The 26,472-nt window shown below is 38.6% G+C and overlaps 1 protein-coding gene across 1 annotated transcript in view; it reads left to right on the top strand.

Moving 5' to 3' along the window:
- LOC106878851 (THO complex subunit 2) overlaps positions 1-26,472 on the top strand; it is a 199,221-nt gene that overhangs the window by 3,617 nt on the left and 169,132 nt on the right. The window contains exon 2 of the mRNA XM_052972430.2: positions 25,302-25,449. Within this exon, the coding sequence (XP_052828390.1) occupies positions 25,302-25,449 (148 nt within the window). The remainder of the gene's footprint in view (positions 1-25,301; positions 25,450-26,472) is intronic.

Raw genomic sequence — 26,472 nt, 5'->3', positions numbered from 1 at the left:
TCAGTCAAATCGTCCAACCCATGCTAGCATGGAAAGCGAATGTTAAACAACAACGATATATATTGTGTGTGCAAGTACTCTTGACGTTGTGTGATTGTTGTAAACAAGTATCTCCATTATACAAACAATGATGTTCATTTCCAGTCTGACATGCAAAACATGTCTGGCCATGGGGGGACATATTACCTTACTTGGAAATAAGTGACGTTAGTGACAGGAAAGGAATCCAGCCATAGAGAAGCTGCCTCAACAAATTCCGTCTGACCCATGCAAGCACAGGAAAGTGGACATTAAATGATGGATTACTTTGGAGATGCAAAAATATAGACTCTGGACTGTTTGTCAGGAATTAATTCTGTAAAGTGATTAATCTACTCAGTTATTGGTTTGTAGGACATTGCTGGCAAATGATCTACTGCAGTGGATGTCAAAGCATGCCTGTACTTGAGCAGGTCGCCTGAGCACAGCATATGTAGCTCAACTCACCAGAGACACTGGATGCCTCCCCAAAGACCTCCCTCAACTAATGCAAGACTGACTAATGGATAGTGTGTGCAAGTTAAAAATATCCAAACAAGCTCGACCAGGTGATGATGATTGCCTCCAGGTTTTGTTTTTGATTTGTCTCTTGTTAAACCTCTGTTGAGTTTTAACAGTAATGGTGTATGTATGGATCAGTTTTGGTCTATTGCCAATGTCATAACAGTTAACAGAAATAAGAACTGTGGTTTAAATGCTTATTTGGGATTGATTTTCATTCCTTTACGTTTGGTGTTAGTAAACTTATATCATTGACCCCCTTCATGGAATCATTGATAACTTATTAACTTCTATTATATAACTTACTAAAATAAAATTAAAAGTATGAGACAAAATACTCATTTAAAAGCAATTCCTTCATTCTTTTGTGTCGTTCTTGGCTTTTAATAAGAATTATTAAAAGAAATTTAATGAAAATACTTAATGATATAAAGAACAATAAAAATCCAGTCATGTTACATCAATCATCATCATCATCATCATCGTTTAATGTCCGCTTTCCATGCTAGCATGGGTTGAACGATTTGACTGAGGACTGGTGAAACCGGATGGCAACACCAGGCTCCAATCTGATTTGGCAGAGTTTCTACAGCTGGATGTCCTTCCTAACGCCAACCACTCAGAGAGTGTAGTGGGTGCTTTTATGTGTCACCTGCACGAAGGCCAGTCAGGCGGTACTGGCAACGGCCACGCTCAAAATGGTGTATTTTATGTGCCACCCGCACAAGAGCCAGTCCACGGGCACTGGCAACGATCTCACTCGAAAATCCTTACACATGTCAGGGGCACAAGTGCCAGAAAGGCGACGCTGGGCACAGGTGCTATCCCGATTTCACTTTCGCTTGCCCCAATAAGTCTTCGCAAGCTGAGTTTCGTGTCCAATGAAGGAGACGACGTTGGCACGGGTGCCAGTCGTCGAATTTAGTTTGATTTCACTTGCCTCAACAAATCTTCGCAAGCGGAGTTTAGTGTCCAATGTAGGAAAGGTATGCATAAGTGGGCTGGCTACACCCCTGGCAGAGGCCTTGGATTTAGGTCTCACTTGGCTTGCTGGGTCTTCTCACGCACAGCACATTTCCAAAGGTCTCGGTCAGAAGTCATCGCCTCGGTGAGGCCCAATGTTCGAAGGTCTTGCCTCACCACCTCAGCCCAGGTCTTCCTGGGCCTACCTCTTCCACGGGTTCCTTCAACTGTTAGGGTGTGGCACTTTTTCACGCAGCTATCCTCGTCCATTCTCACCACATGTCCATACCAGCGCAATCGTCTCTCTTGCACACCACAACTGATTTGTTTTTTTTCTGATCACAATACTTTTCAAAATGTTCTGAAATAAAAAACAAAAATTCTTACTTCATTTGTACAAAACTTATATCAGATCTAAACTAGAATATATTGTTGATATTTGAAACCTATCTTATATCTGTCTATAATAATAAACACAAAATTGTATCTGTCTGTCTGTTTTGTACCCCTGTATCTCAGTCTAAATTTGCTCTACATAGTTTTATTATACCTTTTTGTAATCAAGATGATCCTGGAATTGAAAATTTGCCCTTCATTTGATTCTTGAACATCCAGTATTGGGATCAAGTCTGGATGAGAATTTGTTAGAGGCTAACAGCTGAAAATTCAAATTTTAAAAGAATTCTAAAAATTTGTGAACGTACAAGTTCTTCATTTAAACTGAATTTAAAGTAATACCTTATTGGTAGGGGACCAATAAATGCTTTATTATTGTTTTCATTAGTCTTGGGTCACACGCCCAATTAGCACTCTGCAGGAACCAGCTGAAACGTCTGCCCAGTGTACAGCTTTTAAGCTAGTTCAAATTATAAAATAGAATAATATAAGTTTTAAGACATCCAATGGATAGTGGGAATGTCAAATCCAGAATGATTGCTTGAGCATAAATTGAAATGTTTTGAACAGCATATCTACACTTCAAAATATATATATCCATCTTCCGGGGCAGCTGACTTTGCTTTTCATCCATTCAGGGGTCAATAAAATAAGTACCAGTTGAACACTGGGGTTGATGTAATCAACTTACCTCTCCCCTAAAATTGCCTACCTTGTGCCAAAATTTTAAACCAATATATATATATTTGTATATTGTCATCCTACTTTCTGATCTCTCCTCCTTTCTGAGCCAGTTTTATCTCTCCCACCCACCCCCATACTGATATTTCCCATCACCTTTGTTTACTCATTTTGTTCACTTCTACTCCCATCTCTAACCATCTGTTATTATCTTCTCACAATCTTACGAAATTACCAACCCTTTCCTTCTCTCCCCTGATCCACTAGAAGCATTCTCTCTTATACTCATTTTGTACCTTAACACCAAAAGACATTCCAGGTTAACAAATTGCCTTGTAGCTTTGCACTTTCAAAGGCAAGTGATATAAAAGAGAATTCTTTACTTGGAAAACAGTTATGGGTTAGCTAAGGGCTGCAAATTAATGCCCTTAGTAACAAAACAAGTTGACTAGACTGGCACCCCATCAGTTACGATGATGAGGGCTGCAGCTGATCTGATCAATGGAACAACCTGATCGTGAAATTAATGTGGAGGTGGCTGAGCATTCCACAAATATGTGTTCCCGTCGTATAGTTCCCAGAGTGATTCGGTGTGACACAGAATGTGACAAGGTTGGCTCTTTGAAACACAGGTACTACTCATTTTTTTTTTTTTTTTTTGTTCTGGACCCTTCCCTTTAAACTCCATGTCGTAATCCAATTTATTGAAATGGGATCTTCAAGTCTTGCAGGCTACATAACGACCTCACTAATGCTGGTGCCATGAAAAAGCACTCAAGTGGTTGGCATTAAGAAGGTCATCCAGTCATAGAAATCATGCCAAGTATAGTACAGTTTTCAGCCCTGTTGGAACCTGTCAAACAGTCCAACCCATGCCAGCATGGAACATAGACATTAAATGATGAGTCATGTGCATGTTGAATCAAATTTCTTGACATCAGTTTTAATATTGTATATTTTTAGTTTATAAAATATCAATCAGTTATGGAATTTGAAACATAACCAATGCCTAATTTTTAGCTGAGTCTCACAGCAGGACCTGGCTCAATACAGTGCCATCATTCACAACTGGCTTGATAGCCACTGTGTGCACATCAGTATTTCCCCGAGGCATGTCCTCCAGATCTGTGAGCCTCATGAATGCCACTACAGATCCACTGTGGATTTTTTTTGGCCTCCACTCACTGTTATGCCATCATAGTGCTAGTCACCTTCCATGCCATGCAGCCCATAACAAGATCATAAAGCATGGCCTAGTCAGCACAGGCTTCCCTTTCCTGCTCAAGCAATCAGATCTAGACTGAAGGGACAGTAAAAGACCTTATGGTATGGCAATTTTCCCATTCCGTGGCAGTAGGCCTTTCATTTGGGATTTCACATGCTGTGACACCTTCTCCAATGGAAATTTGATATGTTCAGCTACCAGCCCAGGTTCTGCTGCCCATCAGGCTGAGAAAAGCAAACTGGCAAAGTATCGGTTGCCCTCTGACAGGTTTATGGTTGAACCTGTGGCAGTGAAGACCTCTGGTGTTCTCAGTCCCCAGACCATATCCCTGCTCACTGCTTTTGGAATGGAGATGGCTATATGCGAGTGTGAGCTCTGTGAGTCAAAGTAGCTGTTGCAGCATAACTCCCTTGCTACCCTCCAGGGTAATGCCTTTCCCTTTTGTCTGCTGGGACCATGGGACAGTCTGAATTACAGGAAATTGTACATCTCACTCTTAATGTAAAGTTAAGTAGAGGAATAGATATGAAATACAAGTTCATAAAGGGAAAGGACTATTGATTAAACATGTTGATGTGGAAATAGTGCAACAAATAAATTTAATTTTAGCTGTATTAAACACAATGGAGGCAAACAGCCTTAATTGTGCTATTTTTAACCCTTTCATGACCATATATCTAATTACATACATTGTCTACCACTTTCAATTAACTTTGATAATAAATAACCAGCTTTTAGGATTGAATAAATTCCAAACTATATTATATATGTATATATATAGAGACGCAGGAGTGGCTGTGTGGTAAGTAGCTTGCTTACCAACCACATGATTCCAGGTTCAGTCCCACTGTGTGGCACCTTGAGCAAGTGTCTTCTACTATAGCCTTGGGTCAACCAAAGCCTTGTGCAGCGATTTGGTAGATGGAAACTGAAAGAAGCCCATCGTATATGTGTGTGTGTCTGTGTTTGTACCCCACCATCGCTTGACAACCGATGTTGGCATGTTTACATCTCCGTAACTTAGCGGTTTGGCAAAAGGGTCTAATAGAGTAAGTATTAGGCTTACAAAGAATATGTCCTAGGGTCGATTTGTCTAAAGGCGGTGCTCCAGCATGGCTGCAGTCAAATGACTGAAACAAATAAAAGAAAAGAATATATATATATATATATATATATATATATATATATATCATCATCATCATCATCATCATCGTTTAACGTCCGCTTTCCATGCTAGCATGGGTTGGACGATTTGACTGAGGACTGGTGAAACCGGATGGCAACACCAGGCTCCAGTCTGATTTGGCAGAGTTTCTACAGCTGGATGCCCTTCCTAACGCCAACCACTCAGAGAGTGTAGTGGGTGCTTTTACGTGTCACCCGCACGAAAACGGCCACGCTCGAAATGGTGTCTTTTATGTGCCACCCGCACAAGCCAGTCCAGGGGCACTGGCAACGATCTCGCTCGAAAATCCTACAGGAGCCAGTCAGGCGGTACTGGCAACGGCCACGCTCAAAATGGTGCATCTCATGTGCCACCCGCACAAGAACCAGTCCAGGGGCACTGGCAACGATCTTACTTGGCTTGCCGGGTCTTCTCACGCACAGCACATTTCCAAAGGTCTCGGTCAGTAGTCATCGCCTCGGTGAGGCCCAATGTACGAAGGTCTTGCCTCACCACCTCAGCCCAGGTCTTCCTGGGCCTACCTCTTCCACGGGTTCCCTCAACTGTTAGGGTGTGGCACTTTTTCACGCAGCTATCCTCCTCCATTCTCACCCCATGTCCATACCAGCGCAATCATCTCTCTTGCACGCCACAACTGATGCTTCTAATGTTCAGCTTTTCTCTCAAGATACTTACACTCTGACGGGTATTCACATTGACATTACACATCCAACGGAGCATACTGGCTTCATTCCTTGCGAGCTTACGTATGTCCTCAGCAGTTACAGCCCATGTTTCACTGCCATGTAGCATGGTTGTTCGTACGCATGCGTCATACAGTCTGCCTTTTACTCTGAGTGAGAGTCCCTTTGTCGCCAGCAGGGGTAAGAGCTCTCTAAACTTTGCCCAGGCTATTCTTATTCTAGCAGCTACACTTTCAGCGCACCCACCCCCACTACTAACTTGGTCGCCCAGATAGCGGAAGCTATCGACTACCTCTAGTTTTTCACCCTGGAATGAGATAGAAGTTGTTTCCTGTTTGTTTGCAGTCTTTATTGCACCTGAACATCTGCCACAAACAAAAACTAACTTGCTAGTTAACCTGCCTTTGATGTTGCTGCACCTCTTATGTGTCCATTGCTTGCACCGGGTACATCTTATAGAGTTACTACCTACTCCTTTTCTACATACTGAGCAGGGCCATCTACCTGAAGGGGTTTGTGTTTTATCTACCTTCCTACTTATTAGGATTTTGGTTTTATCTAGGTTGACTCTAAGGCCCTTCAATTCTAGACCTTGCTTCCACACCTGAAACTTCTCCTCTAGTTCTGATAGTGACTCCGCAATTAGGGCAAGGTCATCAGCATAGAGGAGCTCCCAGGGGCAACCTGTCTTGAACTCCTCTATGATTGCCTGGAGGACTATGGTAAACAAGAGGGGGCTGAGGACGGAACCTTGGTGGACCCCTACCTCTACCCGGAATTCATTGCTGTACTCATTTCCAACCCTCACCTTACTGGCAGCATCTCTGTACATGGCTCGCACAGCTCTCACTAACCATTCTTCTATCCCAAGTTTCCTCATTGACCACCAGATAAGGGATCGGGGGACCCTGTCAAAGGCTTTCTCCATGTCAACGAAAGCCAGGTACAGAGGTTTATCCTTAGCTAGGTATTTCTCCTGCAACTGTCTCACTAGAAATAAGGCATCAGTAGTGCTTTTACCTGGCACGAACCCAAACTGCATCTCATCTAAATTGATTCGCTCCCTAATTAGTTGGGCTATGACCCTCTCTGTAACTTTCATAACCTGATCTAACAGCTTGATGCCTCTGTAATTATTTGTATCTAAAGCGTCACCTTTACCTTTGTAGCAGTTGACTATGATGCTGCTACACCAGTCATTGGGTATGACTCCTTCGTGTATCACCTGGTTCGTAATACGGGTGACTAGGCTATAGCCAACACTGCCAGATATTTAGAGCATCTCTGCAGTGATTCCTGATGGGCCGGGGGCTTTCCCGGTCTTCATACTCTTAATTGCTTTATCTACCCTGGTACTATCAACTCGGATAGCTGGTCCCTCTATTGGGTCGACATACGGCAGGCTCTCTTTCTCCCATTCATTCTCTTTATTAAGCAATCTATCGTAGTGGCATCTCCAGACCTCTTTCTTTGCATCCTCATTTAATGCAAGCGTACCATCATCCATGCGAACACATTTCTCTCCTACAACATCACTATTCTCTCTCCTACACTGTCTTGCAACCCGAAATACCTCGAGTCTTTGGTCCTCACGGCGCAGAACATTGGCAAATCTTTCCTTATCTGCTTCCCCTCTGGCTAAATAAACCTGTCGCCTAGCCTCCCTTCTGGCACATTGGTACAATTCCCTGCTACCACCGTTCTTCCAGTCCTTCCAAGCCTGTTTCTTTTGTCTAATAGCCCTGTCTACCTCCTTGTTCCACCACCACGTTACTCTGGGTCGGGAGGGGACCTTACACCACCCACAAATCTGGTCGGTGGCTTTCAACAGGTTGTCCCGCAGAAATCTCCAATTGTCTTCCACGTTGTATGATGCTATATCCCCTTCTATTTCGTTAAATGCTTCAAGTAACTTGTCTCTAAGTCTCTGTCCGTTTGCAGGGTCTTTAAGCTTCCACACCCTTCTCCTCCAAGCCTGTCTAATTCTGGGCACCCATTTTGCCTTGATCCCAAAGTCGCTAACTGCTAATCTATGTTGTGGGGTACATTCTTCGCCAGGGTAGGTTTTGGCATTTATAAGCCGCCCTCTTTCCCTATTTCTGGCGAGGATGTAGTCGATTTGGCTAGAGTGTCTGCCGGAGCGGTAGGTGACTGGCAGGTTTCCTGAAGTTGGTATTGCAGACCATAAGATCGGTTGCATCACAGAACTCCAGCAGTCTGGTTCCCTCCTCGTTGCGGGAACCGAAGCCATAGCCTCCATGTATGCCATGGAAGCCTCCAGCACGACGTCCGACATGACCGTTGAAGTCTCCAGCCACAAAGAGAAGGTCCCTGTCACTCGTCGACGAGGTAGTTTGCAAGAGGGTGTCATAGAATTGGTCTTTCAGACCATCTGGTAGCCCCGGTTGAGGTGCATAGGCTGAGATGACAGTAGCTAATCTATGATGAAGCACTAGTCTGATCTTAAGTACTCTGGCACTTACTCTAACGACCTCGATTACCTTATCCACCCATTTCTCCGCTAGAAGTATTCCTACGCCCCCGACCCCGTCAGTGTTCCCTGCCCAGAAAATCTTGTACCTGTGTTCTTTGCCTGTGAGGAACCTCGCAGAACCTCCTCTCCATCTTACTTCCTGGATGCAGCACATATCTACGCGTCTCCGTTCAAGCATCTCAACAATTTCACCAGATCTACCTTTCAGCGTGCCGACGTTGAGAGTGCCAATCCTAACAGTATGGGTGTTGGGGGTGTGGGCCTGTAGCCTGGGAAGGGGAAAAGCAGTGTCGTGTATCTGAAAAGAAAACTTGCAATTGGAAGAATTCATAAGCAAAACAGTACCTACAACCTGCAAACATTTCTCAAACTTAATGCGCTACCCAAAGGTAGGGGAGAGGATGGCCAAGGCCACTAGATGGGTTCCGGGAGACAGCCGAGGTTGACAGGATGACAGAGGAATGAACTTCCGGTGGAGGGGGTGGGAGGGCGGGTTACCGTCAGCGAGTAGATAGGGCTCTTAATTGTAGATTTTAAATATTTGAGAGACAACAATGCATAAATCGTAATTTTTAAAAGAGCAATGAATTCTAGGTGAATAGAATATAACGTAGCATGAATTTAGGAAGCTTAGAAAATGAATAAGTATGAATTTAAGACAACTGAATTCAATTGAATTTCATGGAGAGAAACAAGATAAATAATAGAGGGCAAACTAAAGCGCGAAGGTATGAGATGTTTGAGGCCGTAAATAAATAAAAATCTCTATCTTATCTGCATCTTGGAGATTTCGTCGTAGTATGTCAGCGAGATAATTTAGAATGGATTTCTCATTTATATATAGCCAGAACCTGAAGACCTTAAGGAAAAACTACGAGAGAGAGAGAGAGAGAGAGAGGATGGAGGGGGTAGACAGAGGCATGGCGGGAGAAAAGATCATCATCATCATATATATATATATATATATATATATATATATATATAAAGAGAGAGAGAGAGGGGGGACCAGTCAAGCAGCACATCACGCTGTAATTCTTCTGCCACCTATATTCCAGAAATCAAATTAATAATGACAGATCTGCCATTATTTATAATAAACATTTCTTAATTGAAAACATGATGGTTGGACTTCAATTAAATATTAACATTTTGAAATAGGAGATTTTGTATTATAGAAACCAAGGTGGTCTCTAGTTGGTTGGTGTCAGAGGGGTATTATGTTAGTGTTTGCTGTTAGGAAGACCTGGGATGAGGTGGTGAAGCACAACCTTCAAACATTAGGCCTCACTGAGGCAATGACTAGTGACCGAGACCTTTGGAAATATGATGTGTTTGAGAAGACCTGACAAGCCAAGTGAGACCGTAACCCATGGCCTAGCCAGTGGTGTAACCAGCCCACTTATGCATACCTTTCTTTCATTGGACACTAAACTCTGCTTGCGAAGACCTGTTGAGGCAAGTGAAATCGAAATCAAATTCAATGACAGCACCACATGACTGGCATCCGTGCTAGTGGAGCACTAAGAGCACCATCCAAGCGTGATCATTGCCAGGGCTGCTGACTGGCCACCGTGCCAGTAGCACATAAAAAGCACCATTCGAGCATGATCGTTACCAGCGTCGCCTTACTGGCACTTGTGCCGGTGGTACATGAAAGACAGCATTCGAGCGAGGGCATTGCCAGTGCCACTGGACTGGCTCCTGTGCAGGTGACACGTAAAAACACCATTTGAACATGGCCGTTGCCAGTACCGCTTGACTGGCCCTCGTGCTGGTGGCACGTAAAAGCACCCACTACACTCTCGGAGTGGTTGGCGTTAGGAAGGGCATCCAGCTGTAGAAACTCTGCCAGATCAGATTGGAGCCTGGTGTTGCCATCCGGTTTCACCAGTCCTCAGTCAAACCGTCCAACCCATGCCAGCATGGAAAGCGGACGTTAAATGATGATATATATATATATATATATAACGCGAGCTGGTAGAATCATTAGCACATCAGGAAAAATGCTTAATGGTATTTTGTCCGTCTTTATGTTCTGAGTTTAAATTCTGATGAGGTTGTCTTTGCATTTCATCATTTCTGGGTTGATAAAATAAGTACCTTTTGAGCACTGAGGTTGATGTAATTGACTTAGCCCCTCCTCCAAAACTGCTGGCCTTGTGCCAGAATTTGAAACCAATATAGTGTGTGTGTGGAGCGGGGTTAAGCAGCTTGCTTCATAACCCTTCCCCACCAGTTTCGGGTTCAGTCCTACAGCAGGCATCCTCTACTGCTGCCCCAGGTTGACCAAAGCTTTGTTAATGGATTTGGTAGATGGAAACTGAAAGAAGCCTGTTGAATGTGTGTGTTTGTGTTTCCTTTTCTTGACATTGTGTTATTGTCACTCTCATGCAAGCAGTTTCGTTTATTTTCAATATTCTGCAAAACCACGTGGAAGAAATATAAACCTTGCTTTAGAAACAAGTGAGGGTCCTGACAGGAAGGGCATCCAGCCATAAAAAATCTGCCTTGATAAACTCCATTTGACCGATTGCAAGCAGGGAAAAGTGAATGTTAAAACAAGTTTTGACAATTTTAACAAGCATTCAGATTACTCTGTCAAATGTATTTCTTATTTATTCACATTTGAAAAAATTAATTATGTATTATTTTGTAGCTTAGAGATTTTGAAGATATGATAGTCTATTTTTAGAATAACATTGTAGGATAGGTATGAGATACTGGATCTGGTCAGTTTGAACATAAAACAAGTAGAATATTTGGGCTGGATATGGCTGAGGAAAGGTAAATTGCTCCTTAACCCTTTAGCATTCAGATTAATTAACTTGTCAAATGTAACGCATATTAATCATTCATTATCTCGTAGCTTTGAAACTTTGATGATTGGTTGCTTATTTTTAGAATGACAATGGAGGGTAGGTGTGAGAGGCTTGATCTGGCCAGTTTGAACATAATATATATACTAGAATATTGCAGCTGGGTATATCTGATTTAAATTGAATAGGAAGGCTTTACCCTGCTACCAGCCAATGAAAAAATTTTTTCTTCACCATTCCGTTAAATGGTTCAAGGTACATAGAATTACTTATTCAGCATAAACACAACAAAATGCTAGCTTTGGTTGTTGAACTCGTGACCTGTCAATACAAATAACCCCCAAATTAAGTGCTTTATCAACTTGACCATTTCAAATCTCTTAATAACAAAGGATTTATCTTTTTTTCTATTTATTTTGTTTTAGTTTCTAGTCATCAAAAAACTCTAAATCTTGACATTCACCTATTTTTTGTTTCTGTATGCTTTAAGATGATATGAAACTAGCAAAAAGGTTTTATCCTATCTCTGTTTCAGTGCTATCTATAATTAATTAGTTGATATACTTGCACCAGCTTTCAGTGCCAATTATTAGCAGCAACGTGTAGGATTAGTCTAATCAATTGTACTGTTCTATTTACAAAAACTGGCTTTATGCCTAGAATTAATGATATTATCACCAATTTATTACTAATGCTCTTCGAAAATACATGTAAACTATAAACAATTGTGTATCTAAAATTATTTTCAGCAACCATCTTTTTAATGGCGATTTCATTACATTTTGTTCTATTTTCTTTCAATTGTTATCTTTGAGAAATACCATAAAAATGGCAGGCTGCTGCTGTTATTGTTATTCAGTCTTAGGTCTGTCCTCATTGAGTAGATAAATGATTAAAGGTGTTTCTTCTGTAATTATCCCATCTTATTTATCCACAACTATGTTGCCTAGCATGACCTTTTTTTCTTTTATCCTTTTATCATATTCCTGTTGAAATGAAGGTGCATGGCTCAGTGGTTAGAGCATCTGGCTCACAAATCATGAGGTAGTGAGTTCGATTCCTGGACTGTGTTGTGTTCTTGAGCAGACACTTTATTTCATGTTTTCATGTTACTCCAGTTCACTCAGCTGTAGAAATGAGTTATGATGTCACTGGTGCCAAGCTGTATTGGCATTTACCGTTCCCATCAGTGGCGTGGAGAGGAGAAGCTGGTATATAAGGACGACTGCTGGTGTTCCATAAACAAATTTGCTCGGACTTGTATCTTAGAGGGGAACTTCCTAGGTGCAATTTCATGGTCATTCATGACTGAAGGGGGTCTTTACCCTTTACTCCAGCATTTCTCAACAGGGGTTCCCTGGAACCCAAAGGTTCCTAGGAGTTCCGTGAGGAAGAGTGAGACAAGCTAATGCTAATTTCATGATAGTAATATTACTATACATGCACAATATATTATTGGTTAATGTAATATAGGCATCATCCTATCTAACTTATGTTATCAAACAAATATAACAACCATTGGGAATATATTTAGTGACGTCTGTAATTTATGGACATCCTATATATATGTTTATTCATGTGAGTATTTTGCTAAGATTGTTAACAGATACTATATTCTTTTGCCAAATCTTTGGTATAAAAAAATATATATAAACACACACACACATGGGCTGGTGTCAAAATGTATTAAGACAGAGTATGAATGATTTCAGAGAGGTTTTAGCTGCTATTTCTAGTAGTTGGAGTAACCATGTAGACATTCTCTCTCATTGGCTCATTAAACTGTTATGTTAAATTGCTGTTTACCTAAATCAGTTTTATTAGTTTAAGGTCATCATGCAATAGAAAACGTAGTAGTAGTAATACTACTACTACTAGTAAATTAAAGTGTTGCTGGTTCAAGATCACACAGGAGTGGTTCCTTTAAACTTTTTACTTGTGTCAGTCATTGTACTTTGGCCATGCTGGGTCGCTTCCTTGAAGAGTTTAAGTTGAACAGATTGAGCCCAGTTCTTATTTTTTAAGTCTATTCTATCAGTCTCTTTTGGTGAACTGACTACTAAGTTACTTGGATGTAAACAAACCAACACCAATTGTCAAGTAATGGGATTGGGAAAGTAACACACATACACATTAATACAATAGAAACAACTGTCAGCTTTATAAGGTGACTCCTACAATAAAGATGTGATTTTCTCTGTATTTTGTTATATATATATATATATATATATATATATATATATATATATATATATATATACACCACAAAAAGCCATGTAATTTATGCACTTTTTCACAAAAATAAAAATTAACTTTTGGGTGTGTGTAAATTACATGAGTAGATTGTTTCCAGAATTTCTTTTGTTGAAAAAAGACATACAAAAATTCATACCAGAAGTTGACTCATTTAATGTCAGAATAGGTTTTTACAGAAAAAATAATGGCTTAAATATGTATAATGAAGTTGACTTTTATTTATGCTGGACGGTATAATGCTTACTTTTTCTGTATAAATTTACTAAGGCCATTAAATGATTAACTAGTTCTTGAAGTCTGACATTCATGCTGGTAAACATGGTCCGGGCCATATTCTACATTGCTTGGAGTTTCTACCTATCGCAATGGAGCACATATTTAATTTCTCCTTCGCAGTAAACGATTCATAAGTTCTGCTCATACTGACAATAATGGTAATGACAAATTTTAAAGTTTGCTTGACATTTTATAAGTGTGAAAGGGATTAAAATTCCAGTACTCTGTATCAAAGGTTCTGACAAGAATAGGTGGAAAAGAATTTTGTTTACATAATCAGATTGATCGGTCACCTTCCTCTGTCAGTTGAGTAAAGTGTCATCCAAGCTGATGTTTATTGGTAATTAAACTTAATTTGCAATACCTGTGCGTATTTATCAGCCTTGTTTTTGTTGGTAATTCTTATCAACAACTTTTCCTGTAATCCTGATTTGAGAAAACATGCAGCAGTATGCTAAAGATTGGACATAATCTCTTGTGGGCAAGAAATGTGAAATAAAGTTTATGATAAACAACACAAACACTTCATAATTTAATAGCTTTCAATGTGATACCTGTTAAACAGAAATTATTTTTATTTAGTGAAAATTTAATAAAATCTAATCATAAGTAAGTGAAATTATGCTAAATACAATTAAATTGAAAACCTTTTCCCCCTGGCCATATCAGCAATTCTGAAAACATTTAGGTATGAATTTTGTTTGAGTAGAAGCTTTTTTTAACAAATTTTATCTTGAAAATCACCTGCGCAAATTACATGAGTTTTTACAGTATGAGTGTGTGTGTCAAGCTTCCACAGTTTCCGTCTACCAAATTCACCCACAAAGCATTGGTTGGCGTGGGGCTATAGTAGAAGACACTTAGCTAAAGTGCTATGTGGTGGGACTGAACCTGAAACCACATGGTTGCAAAGTGAGATTCCTAACCACACAGCCATGCTTGTGCCTATAATATATGCACGCTCAAAGAAGGTATCTGGTTTCATCTTTCTTTTATCTTTTACTCGTTTCAGTCATTGGACTGTGGCTGCGCTGGAGCACCACCTTGAAAACTTTTAGTCAAACTTGTCGACTCTAGTACTCGTTAATTTTTTTTGTAAGGCCTGGTACTTATTCTCTTGATCTCTTTTGCCAAACTGCTAAGTGATAGGGATGTAAACATACCAGCAAGTGGTGGTGGGGGAACAAATACACACATGCATACACACATATATATATGTATGTATACATATATATATATATAAAAATATATATATATATATATATATATATATATAGAGAGAGAGAGAGAGAGAGAGAGAGAGAGAGAGAGAGAGAGAGAGAGAGAGAGAGAGAGAGAGAGAGAGAGAGATACATACATACATATACATGACGGGGTTCTGTCAGTTTCCGTCTATCAAATCCTCTTACAAGGTTTTGGTCAGCCCAAGGCTATAGTAGAAGACACTTGCCCAAGGTGCCATGCACTGGGTCTGAACCCAGAATGATGTAGTTGGGAAGCAAACTTCTTACCACACAGCCACACCTGTGCCTCAGCTAGACTTTTTTCTAAATCCAATGTAAGAGCCTCTATGGAGTCGTTCAACTTGCTAGAAATAGCAGCCAAAATCTCAATCAGCAAAATAAAAAAAAAAGTAAACATTAGATTATATGCAGGGTGTCCAAAAAAGATGAACTCACTCTTTGACAGATGATTACTAATGTATTGTTTTTTGTGATGTATGGGCTTACTTCGATGCAACAAGTCCAAACAAATGGATTGCGAGGAGAGGTAGCATTGAATTTCCTGCATGTTCCCCAGACCTCACGCCAATGGATTTTTTTTTTATGGAGACATCTCAAAGATAAGGTTTATGCTGTAAAACCAGTGACAATTGATGATTTGAAAAATGAAATTCGAATACAATGTCTTGCAGTTCCAAATGAAATGTTTGGGAATGTTGTCGAATCCATTGTTGGACGTTATCAGCTTTGTTTGGAAAATGAAGGAAGGCAGTTTGAACATTTGTGAACATGCAGGAATGAGAGAGAACATTAAATTATTCTAAATGACAATAAATAATCGTTTTTACGACAATTTATTTTCCCGAATTTAATTTAATTTTTTAGGATTGTATATTTTTCAATAAACATCTACTTGAACACAAAATACAGAAGTACTGGGAAGTCAAAGAGTGAGTACATCTTTTTGGGACACCCTGTAGTTCCAGTTAAACTGTAAACTAGGATAGTTATAACTGCGGCAACTTGGATTATAATTCTGTTTGATCAGCTCTGACGTGGTATGAGACTATAACTTAGAAATTTAAATAAGTTTCCCTTTTGAGAATTTATACCCTTTAGTAATTTGAAGAACACATATACAGCTAACATTTATTATTATTATTGTTTCTTTTAAATATCTTAAGGCAGCAAACTGGCAGAATTGTTAGCCTACTGGGCAAAATGCTTAGTATTTCATCTGTCTTTACTTTCTGAGTTCAAATTCTGCTGAGGTCGACTTTGCCTTTCACCTTTTTGAGGTCAGTCAATTAAGTACCAATTGGGCACTGAGGTTGATCTAATTGACTTACTTCCTGTCCTGAAATTGCTGGCCTTGTGCCAAAATTTGAAACCCATGCCAGTATGGAAGGTGGATGTTAAGTGATGATGATCATGATTTTTAGATATCTTTTAGGGCTCAGATCTTTGGAAAGGATCCTGGTTTTCTCGTCTCTTTACCTTGAAGACTTACGTAAGTGCTTGATTTTGGCATCTTTCTCAAGGTGCAGGTGTGGCTCTTTGGTAAGAGACTTGCTTCCTAAACATGTGGACCTGGGCATAGATAGTCCCACTACATGGCACCTTGGGCAAGTGTCTTCCATTATAGCTGTGGACTGACCAAAGCCTTGTGACTGAACTTGGTACATGGAGATTGAAAAAGCCTGTTGTGTGTGTGTGTTCATCCTCCACCATTGCTTGACAGCCAGTGTTGGTTTCTTTGTCTCCATTACTTAGTGGTTCAGCAAGAGGAACCAATAAAATTAGTACAAGGCTTGAAAATTAGTGTTGAGGCCAGTTTGTTCAATGAAATCCTTCGAGGCAGTGCCCATGCATGGCCACAGTCCAAAGATCGAAATCAGTAAGAGATGAGTATGGTACAGAAATTCTGACTATTTCCTACTTGTCTTTACTGATGTCATAAATATTTTTAAAATGATGGTTTTGAAATCTGACAGGATATCCAGTAATTTTATCTGATAGCTGTTGACTACAGCTGTAAGTTCTCAACAAGTTCTAACCAACTGTTTTGATGTTCCTGGTTGGAACTTCTCTGTAATTGCCAGTCTTGTCTTTTATAAATTTGATCCTCAGTAATTGAAGACACAACTACTTAAAGTACTTTAAGTCACACATGTCACTTTGAGTATTTTTAATTATTAGATAAGTTTATGTATATATATATATATATATATCATCATCATTGTCGTTTAGTGTCTGCTTTCCATGCTGGCATGGGTTAGACGGTTTCACTGAGGACTGGCAAGCCAGAAGGCTGCACTAGGCTCCAATCTGATCTGGCAAAGTTTCTGCAGCTGGATGCCCTTCCTAATGCCAACCACCCCGAGAGTGTAGTGGGTTCTTTTGCGTGCCACCTGCACGGGAGCCAGTCCAGCAGCACTAGCAACGACCACACTCGAATGTTGTTTTTCACATTCCACCAGCACAAGTGCCAGTAAGGCAACACTGGCAACAATCATGCTTGAATGGTGCTTTTAATGTTCCACTGGCACGAGTGCCAATCAGGCGGTACTATCATCAGCCACGTCACCGATTTTGATTTCACTTGCCTCAATAGGTCTTCGCAAGCAAAGTTTATTGTCCAATGAATGAAGGGTACTCATAAGTGGGCTGGTTATACATCACGGGTTATGGTCTCACTTGCAAGTCGGGTCTTCTTAAGCACAGCATATCTCCAAAGGTCTCAGTCAATAGTCATTGCCTTGGTGAAGCCCAGTGTTCGAAGGTTGTGCTTCACCAACTCATCCCAGGTCTTCATGGGTCTACCTCTTCCACAGGTTCCCTCAACTGCTACGATGTGACACTTTTTCACACAGCTGTCCTCATCCATTCACAACACATGACCATTCCAGCGCAGTCGTCTCTCTTGCACACCACCTCTGATGCTTCTTAAGTCCAACTTTTCTCTCTCATATATATATATATATATATATATATATATATGTATACAGGTGCAGGCATGGCTTTAGGAAGCTTCTTTCCCAGCCACATGGTTCCAGATTGCGTGGCGCCTTGGGCAAGTGTCTTCTACTATAGCCTTGGGCCAACCAAAGCCTTGTGATTAGTTTTGATAGACAGAAACTGAAAAAAGCCTGTTGTATATATATGTTTGTATATATCTAGAGTGTGTGTCTTTGTGTTTGTGCTTGTCCTCCTATCACTGCTTGACAACTGGTATAGGTTCCCCACCTGAACGGGATGCTGGTCCCTCACAGGTGAACTGCTTGATGCAGGAGGAAAGAGTGAGAGAAAGTTGTAGCAAAAGAGTCAGCAGAAGTCCGCCATTACCTTCTGCTGAAGTCGCATGAAGCTTAAGTGTTTCGTGCATAAACATGCACATCACCCAGTCTGAGATCCAAACCCGTGATCCCTCAACCATGAGTCCACCGCTCTTACCACTAGGCCATGTTCCTCCACCAGTACAATGATTAAAACCAGTAAAATAATAAACTTGTGAATATACATAAATGTCTGTATCAGGTTGTATTGATGTATATACAGATGTACATGTGTATTTGTTTGTGTGTGTATGTATATATGTATGTGCTTATATATATATATATATATATATATATATATATAAATTATAATACAGGGTATCGAGAGATACCACCACGCTGAAAAAATAGCAGTCAACTGCTATTTTTTCAGCGTGGTGGTATCTCTTGATACCCTGTATTATAATTTTAAATAATTATTACCTTTGATGGTTTTTATTCCCATGCTGACCACTTGGATAGGATCAATATTTTAAATATCGATCTTATCCTTATATATATATATATATATATATATATATATATATATATATATGCTGATATATATGTGTATATTCACAAATACACATGAATGCCTGTCTGCAAATACATGCTATGTATCTATCACTATACATTTGATACTGTGACAGATATCACCGTATTTTGTTATATAGATATACACAGACCCATTGTGTTGAAAAGGTAGTTGCTGAGAATCAATTGTTTTATTCTGCCAAAATGTTCAACTTAAAGTACATGAAGCACAAGTGTAATCATCCACATTTATTGTAAATGGCTGAGTGCCAGCCTTCACCTAAGATACACCACAATGCCCTTGGACTGAAACTGCTTCTAATTTTGAGTGATGGCACCAGACTGCTCCCACTTACATGTCTAGTCTGGCTCCCAGCTTCCCAGCATTTCACTGCAGTAATCATTGACATGATCACCATCAATGGTCTTAGATCTTACTTGGGTTGAACTGTTGAACAAGTCAGTATTATCACACTCAATAATTGGAACGCTTTTCAGTAAAAGCAGAGTTTGATTGATTTCCTGTGGAGTTTAGTCTTCTAGGTGAAGTAGTGGTGGTGGGCACTATCTTTAACTGTGACTGTCCACTTGACCATCTCAGTTATTGATATAATCATAGTAGTAAGTAGCGTCGATGAGTTTGATACAATCAACTTTTAATTCTTAATTATTGTTAGGCTCGAACCATCTAAGCCAAATTTCTCAGGCTTAGACACCCAACCAGGAAAAGATAGTCTCATTGAGCAACAGTGAAAGTTAGATGGTCTTTCATGTGGTGTCAGGTTTGTTGCAATGCAAAGGAGGGATCTAATTTCACGGTGTATTTCCTCTAAACCATCACTCTGTTATTATTTTACCTGGTAACTTTGTTGAGTAAACATCAAGTTGTATTTTCTTTTAGAGTTCCATTTAAACTACCTATTTAACTGTTTCCACTATAATTTTAGAATAGTAGAGTTAACAGCTATTCGAAACTCCAGTGATCATTTATTCACTGTTTTCCTATATTGGTGGCAACAGATTTTGTTTTATCATGTTGTTGGTTTTGAGTACAAGCTACTGACAATGTTCACTGAGGCAGAAATGCATCTAAGCATTCTCACCAGCCACTGCTCAGATCATTTTTGTCTACCTCCTATATGTAAATATATAATTCTTCGAAACGCCGGGGTTTTAATGGTGGCAGCTGATGAAGGGGGTGTTTCTATGTGGCCTGCTTGTTTGTTGCACCTTGTTTACCATTTTGTCCATGTTCTTTTTCCACGTCATGTACCCAGTTATGTATCTATGTGTACATGTGGATGAAGGTATATACATACATGTACATATATATGCATATACTCATATATTGTGTGTATATATATATATATATATATATATATATATACACACACACACACACACACACACACACACACACACACACACACACACACATACAGTAATGCCTTGGTATATGAGTTAATTTGTTCCTGGAAACTGCTCATAAAGTGAAAACTTGTAAAGATAGCAATAATTTCCCATAGTAGCATTGTCATCATTGTTTAACGTCTGCTTTCCATGCTGGCATAAGTTGGACAGTTTGATTGGAGACTGGCAAGCCGGGAAGCTGCACCAAGCTCCAATTTTATCTGGCAATGTTTCTACAGCTGGATGCCCTTCCTAACGCCAACCACTCCGAGAGTGTAGTGGGTGCTTTTTATGTGCCACCAGCACGGGATCCAGTCAGACAGCACTGGCATCGGCCACGTTTGAATGGTGCCTTTTACATGCCACCAACACAGGAGCTAGTTGGGGCAGGGGCTGGCATCGACAATGTTCAGATGGTGCTTTTTACATGCCACCAGCACAAATCGTAATTTGTTCCCAGAAAAATATTTTACCTGTAAAATTTATAGTACTCATAAATAAATGGCAATAAAGCAACAGTAGAATGTAAAGAATATTTTAAGTAAAGTAAAAAAAAAATGTCAAGATCATTTATAATAAAAAGTATTACTATCATAATTGTTTTCTGAATCGCTTTCACTTGCACTAGACTCATGCACACCATCACTTGTAGACATGATCACTGATTCACAAGCATTTGTAGATGAACTTGTAGATTTCTTTTTAAAAAACAAGTCTAGAGTTGTTTGCTTAGATGCTTTTTTACGCTTTCTATAAATTTCTTAGTAAAACGCAGAAACGTTTGTCATGATAGTAGAAACTGCACTTCGTTCAAAATTTGGATCTTATGCTTGAAAAAATAACTTGTAAAGCAGGTCCTCGTAAAGTGAGGTATTACTGTGTGTATGTATATATATATATATATATATATATACACACATACATATATATACATACATACATACTGTGTTTTTAAACACCTCAGGTGTATTATTATCAGATGTATTATCTCCAATCAAATGCCACAAATTTGTTTTTTGCAATGTCCCTCTATATTAACCATTTAGCATTTAAACTGGCCATGTCCGGCTCAAATATTCTTGTTTTACGTTGAAAACTGTCAGATTCAGCCTCTAATAAATACTCTACGTCATCATTGTAAAAATAAACAATATCATCATCAAAATCTTGAAGGTATGAGAGAGATAATGCCAGATTAATTCAAAATGTGAATCAATAAGTGTTTTGTATTACAGAATAATCTGAATGTTAAAGGGTTACGCATGATACACAGATGGCTACAGGATCCTTGGTCTAAATGAATTGAAGTTGACAAATATGAAGAGTGTATTTGAAGACAGAATTACTGTAGAAACTATCTTATGTAAAGGCATAGGTGTACAGGAACCTTTAGTGTTCATCAATAACCACAAACTGTTAACAGGAAGAGTAGAGGGCATTTGATGTTGTCAGTAAGACACAGATGGTTATGTGAACTTGATAAGTTTGGCACAAGGAAGAAGTTACAATCATGGTTTCAATTCTCATTATGCAATGCATTCATCACAACTTCTTTAAAATCTTTCCCCCCCCACAAATGGCACTTTCTTAGATTTGAAATAGTGTCATAATTGAGTCATCGTAAGGTGACAGAAAAGATTATGTAAATTTATGATTGAGGGAGATGTTACAGAGAAATATCTTATTATAACATCTGTCATCAGCTGTGTCATGTTTGCTTGGTATGTATTGAATGTCATCATTTATATAGGTGCAGGCCTTGTGTGGTAAGAAGCTTCCTTCCCAAATCACATGGTTCCGAGTTCAGTCCCACTGCATGGCATCTTGGGCTAGTGTCTTCTATTATAGCCTTGGGCTGACCAGCCTTGTGAGTGGATTTGGTTGATGGAAACTGAAAAAGCCATGTGTGTGTGTGTGTATTTTTGCATGTGTGTGTCTGTGTTTGTCTCCCACCATTACTTGAAAGCCGGTGTTGGTGTGTTTATGTCCCCATAATGTAGCAGTTGGGCAAAAGAGACCAATAGAGTAAGTACCAGGCTTTAAAAACAAAACAAAAAAACACTGGGGTCGATTCATTTGACTAAAAATTCTTCAACATGGCTACAGTTTGGTGACTGAAACAAGTAAAAAATAAAAGATTGTAAAGCAATAATTCTATATGATAAGAGGAAGAATTGTCACAAAAATAGAGAATTATCATTTGTGACTAAATATGAATGAGATAACTCATTGATCAGTTTGTAATATAAAAGTGTAAACATTTGCCATTTTCAATCACTTTCTGTGATAGCTAAAGCTTCCTTTGATGAGAGATTTTGTTCAGAGCAAGAAAGAATTCTTAAGAAGAAAATAAGTTTATTATACTGTGGAAGGAAACCCAAGACTGTAGTTTCAGAAACATCAGTTTTTAACTCATAGTGGAACTTGAGGTGAGAGTGGAGCATTAACTATCAAAGTTTTGAACATGGAAAAGTAGGATTTAGTGGCGGTTGAATTAGTTCCAAGAAATAAGACACTCCATTTAGGTAGTAACTAAACAAATCTAATAATTGCTGTTTGTTTATTTAGCATTGCCGGGTGTCAGGTAATCAACAAGGTGTTTCAATCTTTCCAGATCAGGTTGCAAAGAATTATTTTCTATTTTGTAAACTAGATAACAAATGGAGATTTGGCAGAGAAGAAAATATTTTGTCATTATTCATAATAACCGAAATAAATTTAGCAAAGTTCCTAGCATGTTCTTCATTAGTTTTTTTTGCCAATGACAATATCAGTAAGCTTCTCTGATATCATTGTCAGTAATTATACCATACACCATTCTTCAAAAGGTATCTATAGTATTAGTCACACTAAACCTTGTAAACTCGAATAATTGTCCATCAGCCTGGAATAACTGCTTTCTGGTCTGGTGCTGTAGATTTTATTGTAGGCAATAAAACACACAAAATCTTCAGTAGTAGAGACTGGACAGATATTTAGATAGTATCAACAATTTGTTTATAAACAATTGTTATCAAGGTGCTGTTTGCCACTGTTTCTTGCTACTAATGTTTTTACTGTCCACGGAGAGGTTGATGGGCTCAGTATTACAATCATCAAGAAGCCATTTAGTCTTGTTGACATTTTATGAAGTAGAAGAAAGGCAACATTTAACAGCAATTAGTTTCAAAACATTGTGATGAAATATGAGGGTGGGTGGGGGGTCACCAACATTGGAAAAAGTCGAGCATCAGTGAGAGCTATTAACGATCCTCTGATGTAACAGAGTTATGTCATTTAAAGAAGTGATATCCCAGACTTATAGAGGAACACAAGTTAGGGCAAATATTTAAGTGCATCTTTTCATAAAGAAGGACCCACCTAAGGTGTTTGAAATACAGAAAGATGAAGAAACAGTCTATTTACATTGAGTTTCCAGATCAACTTGAAGACATTGCTGATATGTTGGAAGTGGGAGATTTCTTGCAAAACATCTTTATGCAACTGGCAGCACTACCTGGATTATGTGTAGTGTTCTCAGTTAAGCTTTGTATATACAGTGATAGTGGCTTTTTGAAGAGTATTTCCTTGATTTAACTTTTGTTCTAGTGAGAATTGTAAGAGCTGATGCTGTGGCTTTTTTTGACAAACATGCTTAAGAAAAATGTCCAGCCTTTTTGCAGTTGTGGCAAGTTTCATTTTTTTTTTCTTTTGTTCTGGACAAATGAAAAATAGCATCTTTGTCTTTAAGGTGGTTTCCTCATAAGACAGCAATGTGCTGGTTGCTCAGAGCTGGACTTTCATTTTCCTGCAGTTCCAGATAAAGCATTGAGAGAAAAGGAAGATTGTTGGTTATTCTTTTTCTTTGAACAGCTTCCAAAGAACAAACTTGGGCGATTGAACAAACTGGTTCAATGATGAGTTCTCAAGGAGTCTTTGTGGTATGTGGTCAGACATGATATTGGAAATAACACTTCTCTATACTTCTCAATAACCATCAGCAGTTACAACCTGAAATTTACAGTGTATAAAGAGGTGGTGTAGAATTATGACATAACATTAAATTCAATATCTTTACCTGGTTGTTTTGGTGACTGCAAAAAATTAGAATCATCACAATAATTGTATTCTGTTTTTTAATGTAATGCATTTGAAGATACTAACTTGAAGCAATCTGTAATATATTTGAAGATGAAAGGTGAGATGAAGTTAATTAGCAGAATGTTTTTGCTAATCAGAGTAGTTTAGGAATTTAAGAAGAAAATTTAAGGAAGGCAGTTTTCCAGCCTGTCCACCTTGTTCCTGTATCTAATAAAGTGCCATTGGAATAATGTGACCATTGTTATATTTTCTTCAGGTTGTAGGCAAATTGTTGTAACAAGAGACAGTTGCCAGTTCAACTTCAGTATTTAAAGCACAAATGTAAATGTCTGTGTTAATTGCAAATGGCTGGTAACCAGTCTCCAGATAAAATATACCATAATGCATCTGGACAGGAAGTAGCAGTCCCTAGCAATATATGTCATCACCACCATTTTGCTTTCTGTGCCAACATGGTTTGGATGGTTTGGCAGAATGTAATGGGTTGGGACAACAATGTCTTGTTTCACTATCTCAGTTTTGGTATGGTTTCTATGGCTGGATGCTGTTCCTAATGCCAACCACTTTACAGAGCATACTGGGTGCTTTGATAAAGCATATTACTATCATTGACCGGTCTGTTTGTAGTTGGAAAGGCACCTAGCTCTTAAGACATTTCCTTTAACTGTATGTAAATGTTTAAAATTCTTAATATCATACTTGTGATAACTTGGAAAATTAGACATGAAAAATGATATCAACTTAGTAGGATAGCTATTTAATAGACTTTGTACTCAGTTTTCCCATCATTAATCAACTTTAAAATAAATTCATAATTGCTTTTATTAATTTTAAAATTCTAATATTTTATGGTCTCCTTATGTGGTCAGTTCTCTGGAAATCTCTTCATCAGTTTGTTTGTGTAATTATGTAGATATATGTATTTTAAATGAATATCAGTCATCATTAAATTAATATTCTTCCACTTCAGAATGTGTGTTTTCACATAAGGGAATCATTTAGAAGCTTTGTTATTACTGCCAAAAGCAATTTATTAGCTTGAGGCGAATTAGAAAATAATTAAAGGAATATTTAGGAAGTACTCCACTCACTTCTCTCACATATGCATTGTATAGAAATAGACTCAAACATCTGATCTGTCTAAAAAAAAAAATGTATTTTCATATCAATATATCAGTAGTTTTCTGCCTATTGTAATGAATATCTTTTTGAAATCTTTTACAGCATCAAATTCTGCAAAGGGATTAGCAATGTTTCAAGTTTGGAAACTTCAGATTTGCCATTCCACAAAGCTTTGTACGACTTGTTTATCAGTGTTGTGCGAGGTCATATGAAACCTGATCATGCTGTTTCAACAATTACTGAAATAGTGGCAAGTATTTCTCTCTGGTTTATTTTTTTACTTTATCCTGCTATGATATTTCTCTTTTGTTTTTGTTTTTGTGCTTTACCAATCAGATTATGGAGGCCATCTTTACATTTAGTATATATTTTTATTCCAAAAACATATGGTCGTCCATAATGAGCTCTCTGAATTACCAAATATATCTTGGAACCCAATTTAGAAGTTCTTATATTAAATGTCATAGATTCCATACAATATAGCATGTTTGGAATATTTAAAGAGATTTTTCAAGCATAATTAAAATGAACTGGAATTTGTTATGCATAACAGAACAGTATTAATTTAAAATACCAACTTGTGCATCATACTTCAAGCAGATACATCATTGAAGGCCATATTTACTCTAGTATTCATCTGGAGATAATATTTCTTATATGACATACAGTTTGATAATGCAAAAATATATCAGTTGCAGATGAAAATAGTCTAGTAGCAGTGGTAGTATTGTCAGATGAGCATTTCTGCCACTTTGGGCTTTGTCTACTATTGATATATTTGTGTTTTTAAGTACTATATATTTGTAAGAGATATCATGTCGGTACAAATACTGTAGTAAATTTGGTTTTCTGTGATGTATCTGAATTGAATTAACAATTCCAGTTCAAAATAGCATTATTCTGCAAAGACATATCTGGCCATGGGGAAATATTACCTTGCTTGGAAACAGGTAAGGGTTGGCAACAGGAAGGGCATCCAGCTTTAGAAAAACCTGCCTCAATTTACTCAATAAGTTATGTTTTCATTTTCAAAATATATTTATAAAGGTCTGATCTCAAGAAAGGGGCTTTGCCTCTAGCTTTCACAGTCTAGTCTGAGACTGGTGAAATCAGAGCAGTTAGCATTCCTCTTGAATAGTTGTAAATCTAACAAGAGGAGTGTTAATTCCATGAGATGGTTATAACTGGAACACTTTTAATCATAGGTCTACTCCATCAGGAGTGATTTGGATCTAACCAAACTCTAATATTGTTATAGCTTCTACAGTTTATT

Source organism: Octopus bimaculoides, chromosome 13, assembly GCF_046866305.1.
Source record: "Octopus bimaculoides isolate indiv1 chromosome 13, ASM4686630v1, whole genome shotgun sequence".
NCBI classification, from domain to species: Eukaryota; Metazoa; Mollusca; class Cephalopoda; order Octopoda; family Octopodidae; genus Octopus; species Octopus bimaculoides.
The sequence above is the reverse complement of the archived record's forward strand: the minus strand, read 5'-3'. Positions and strand labels throughout refer to the sequence as shown.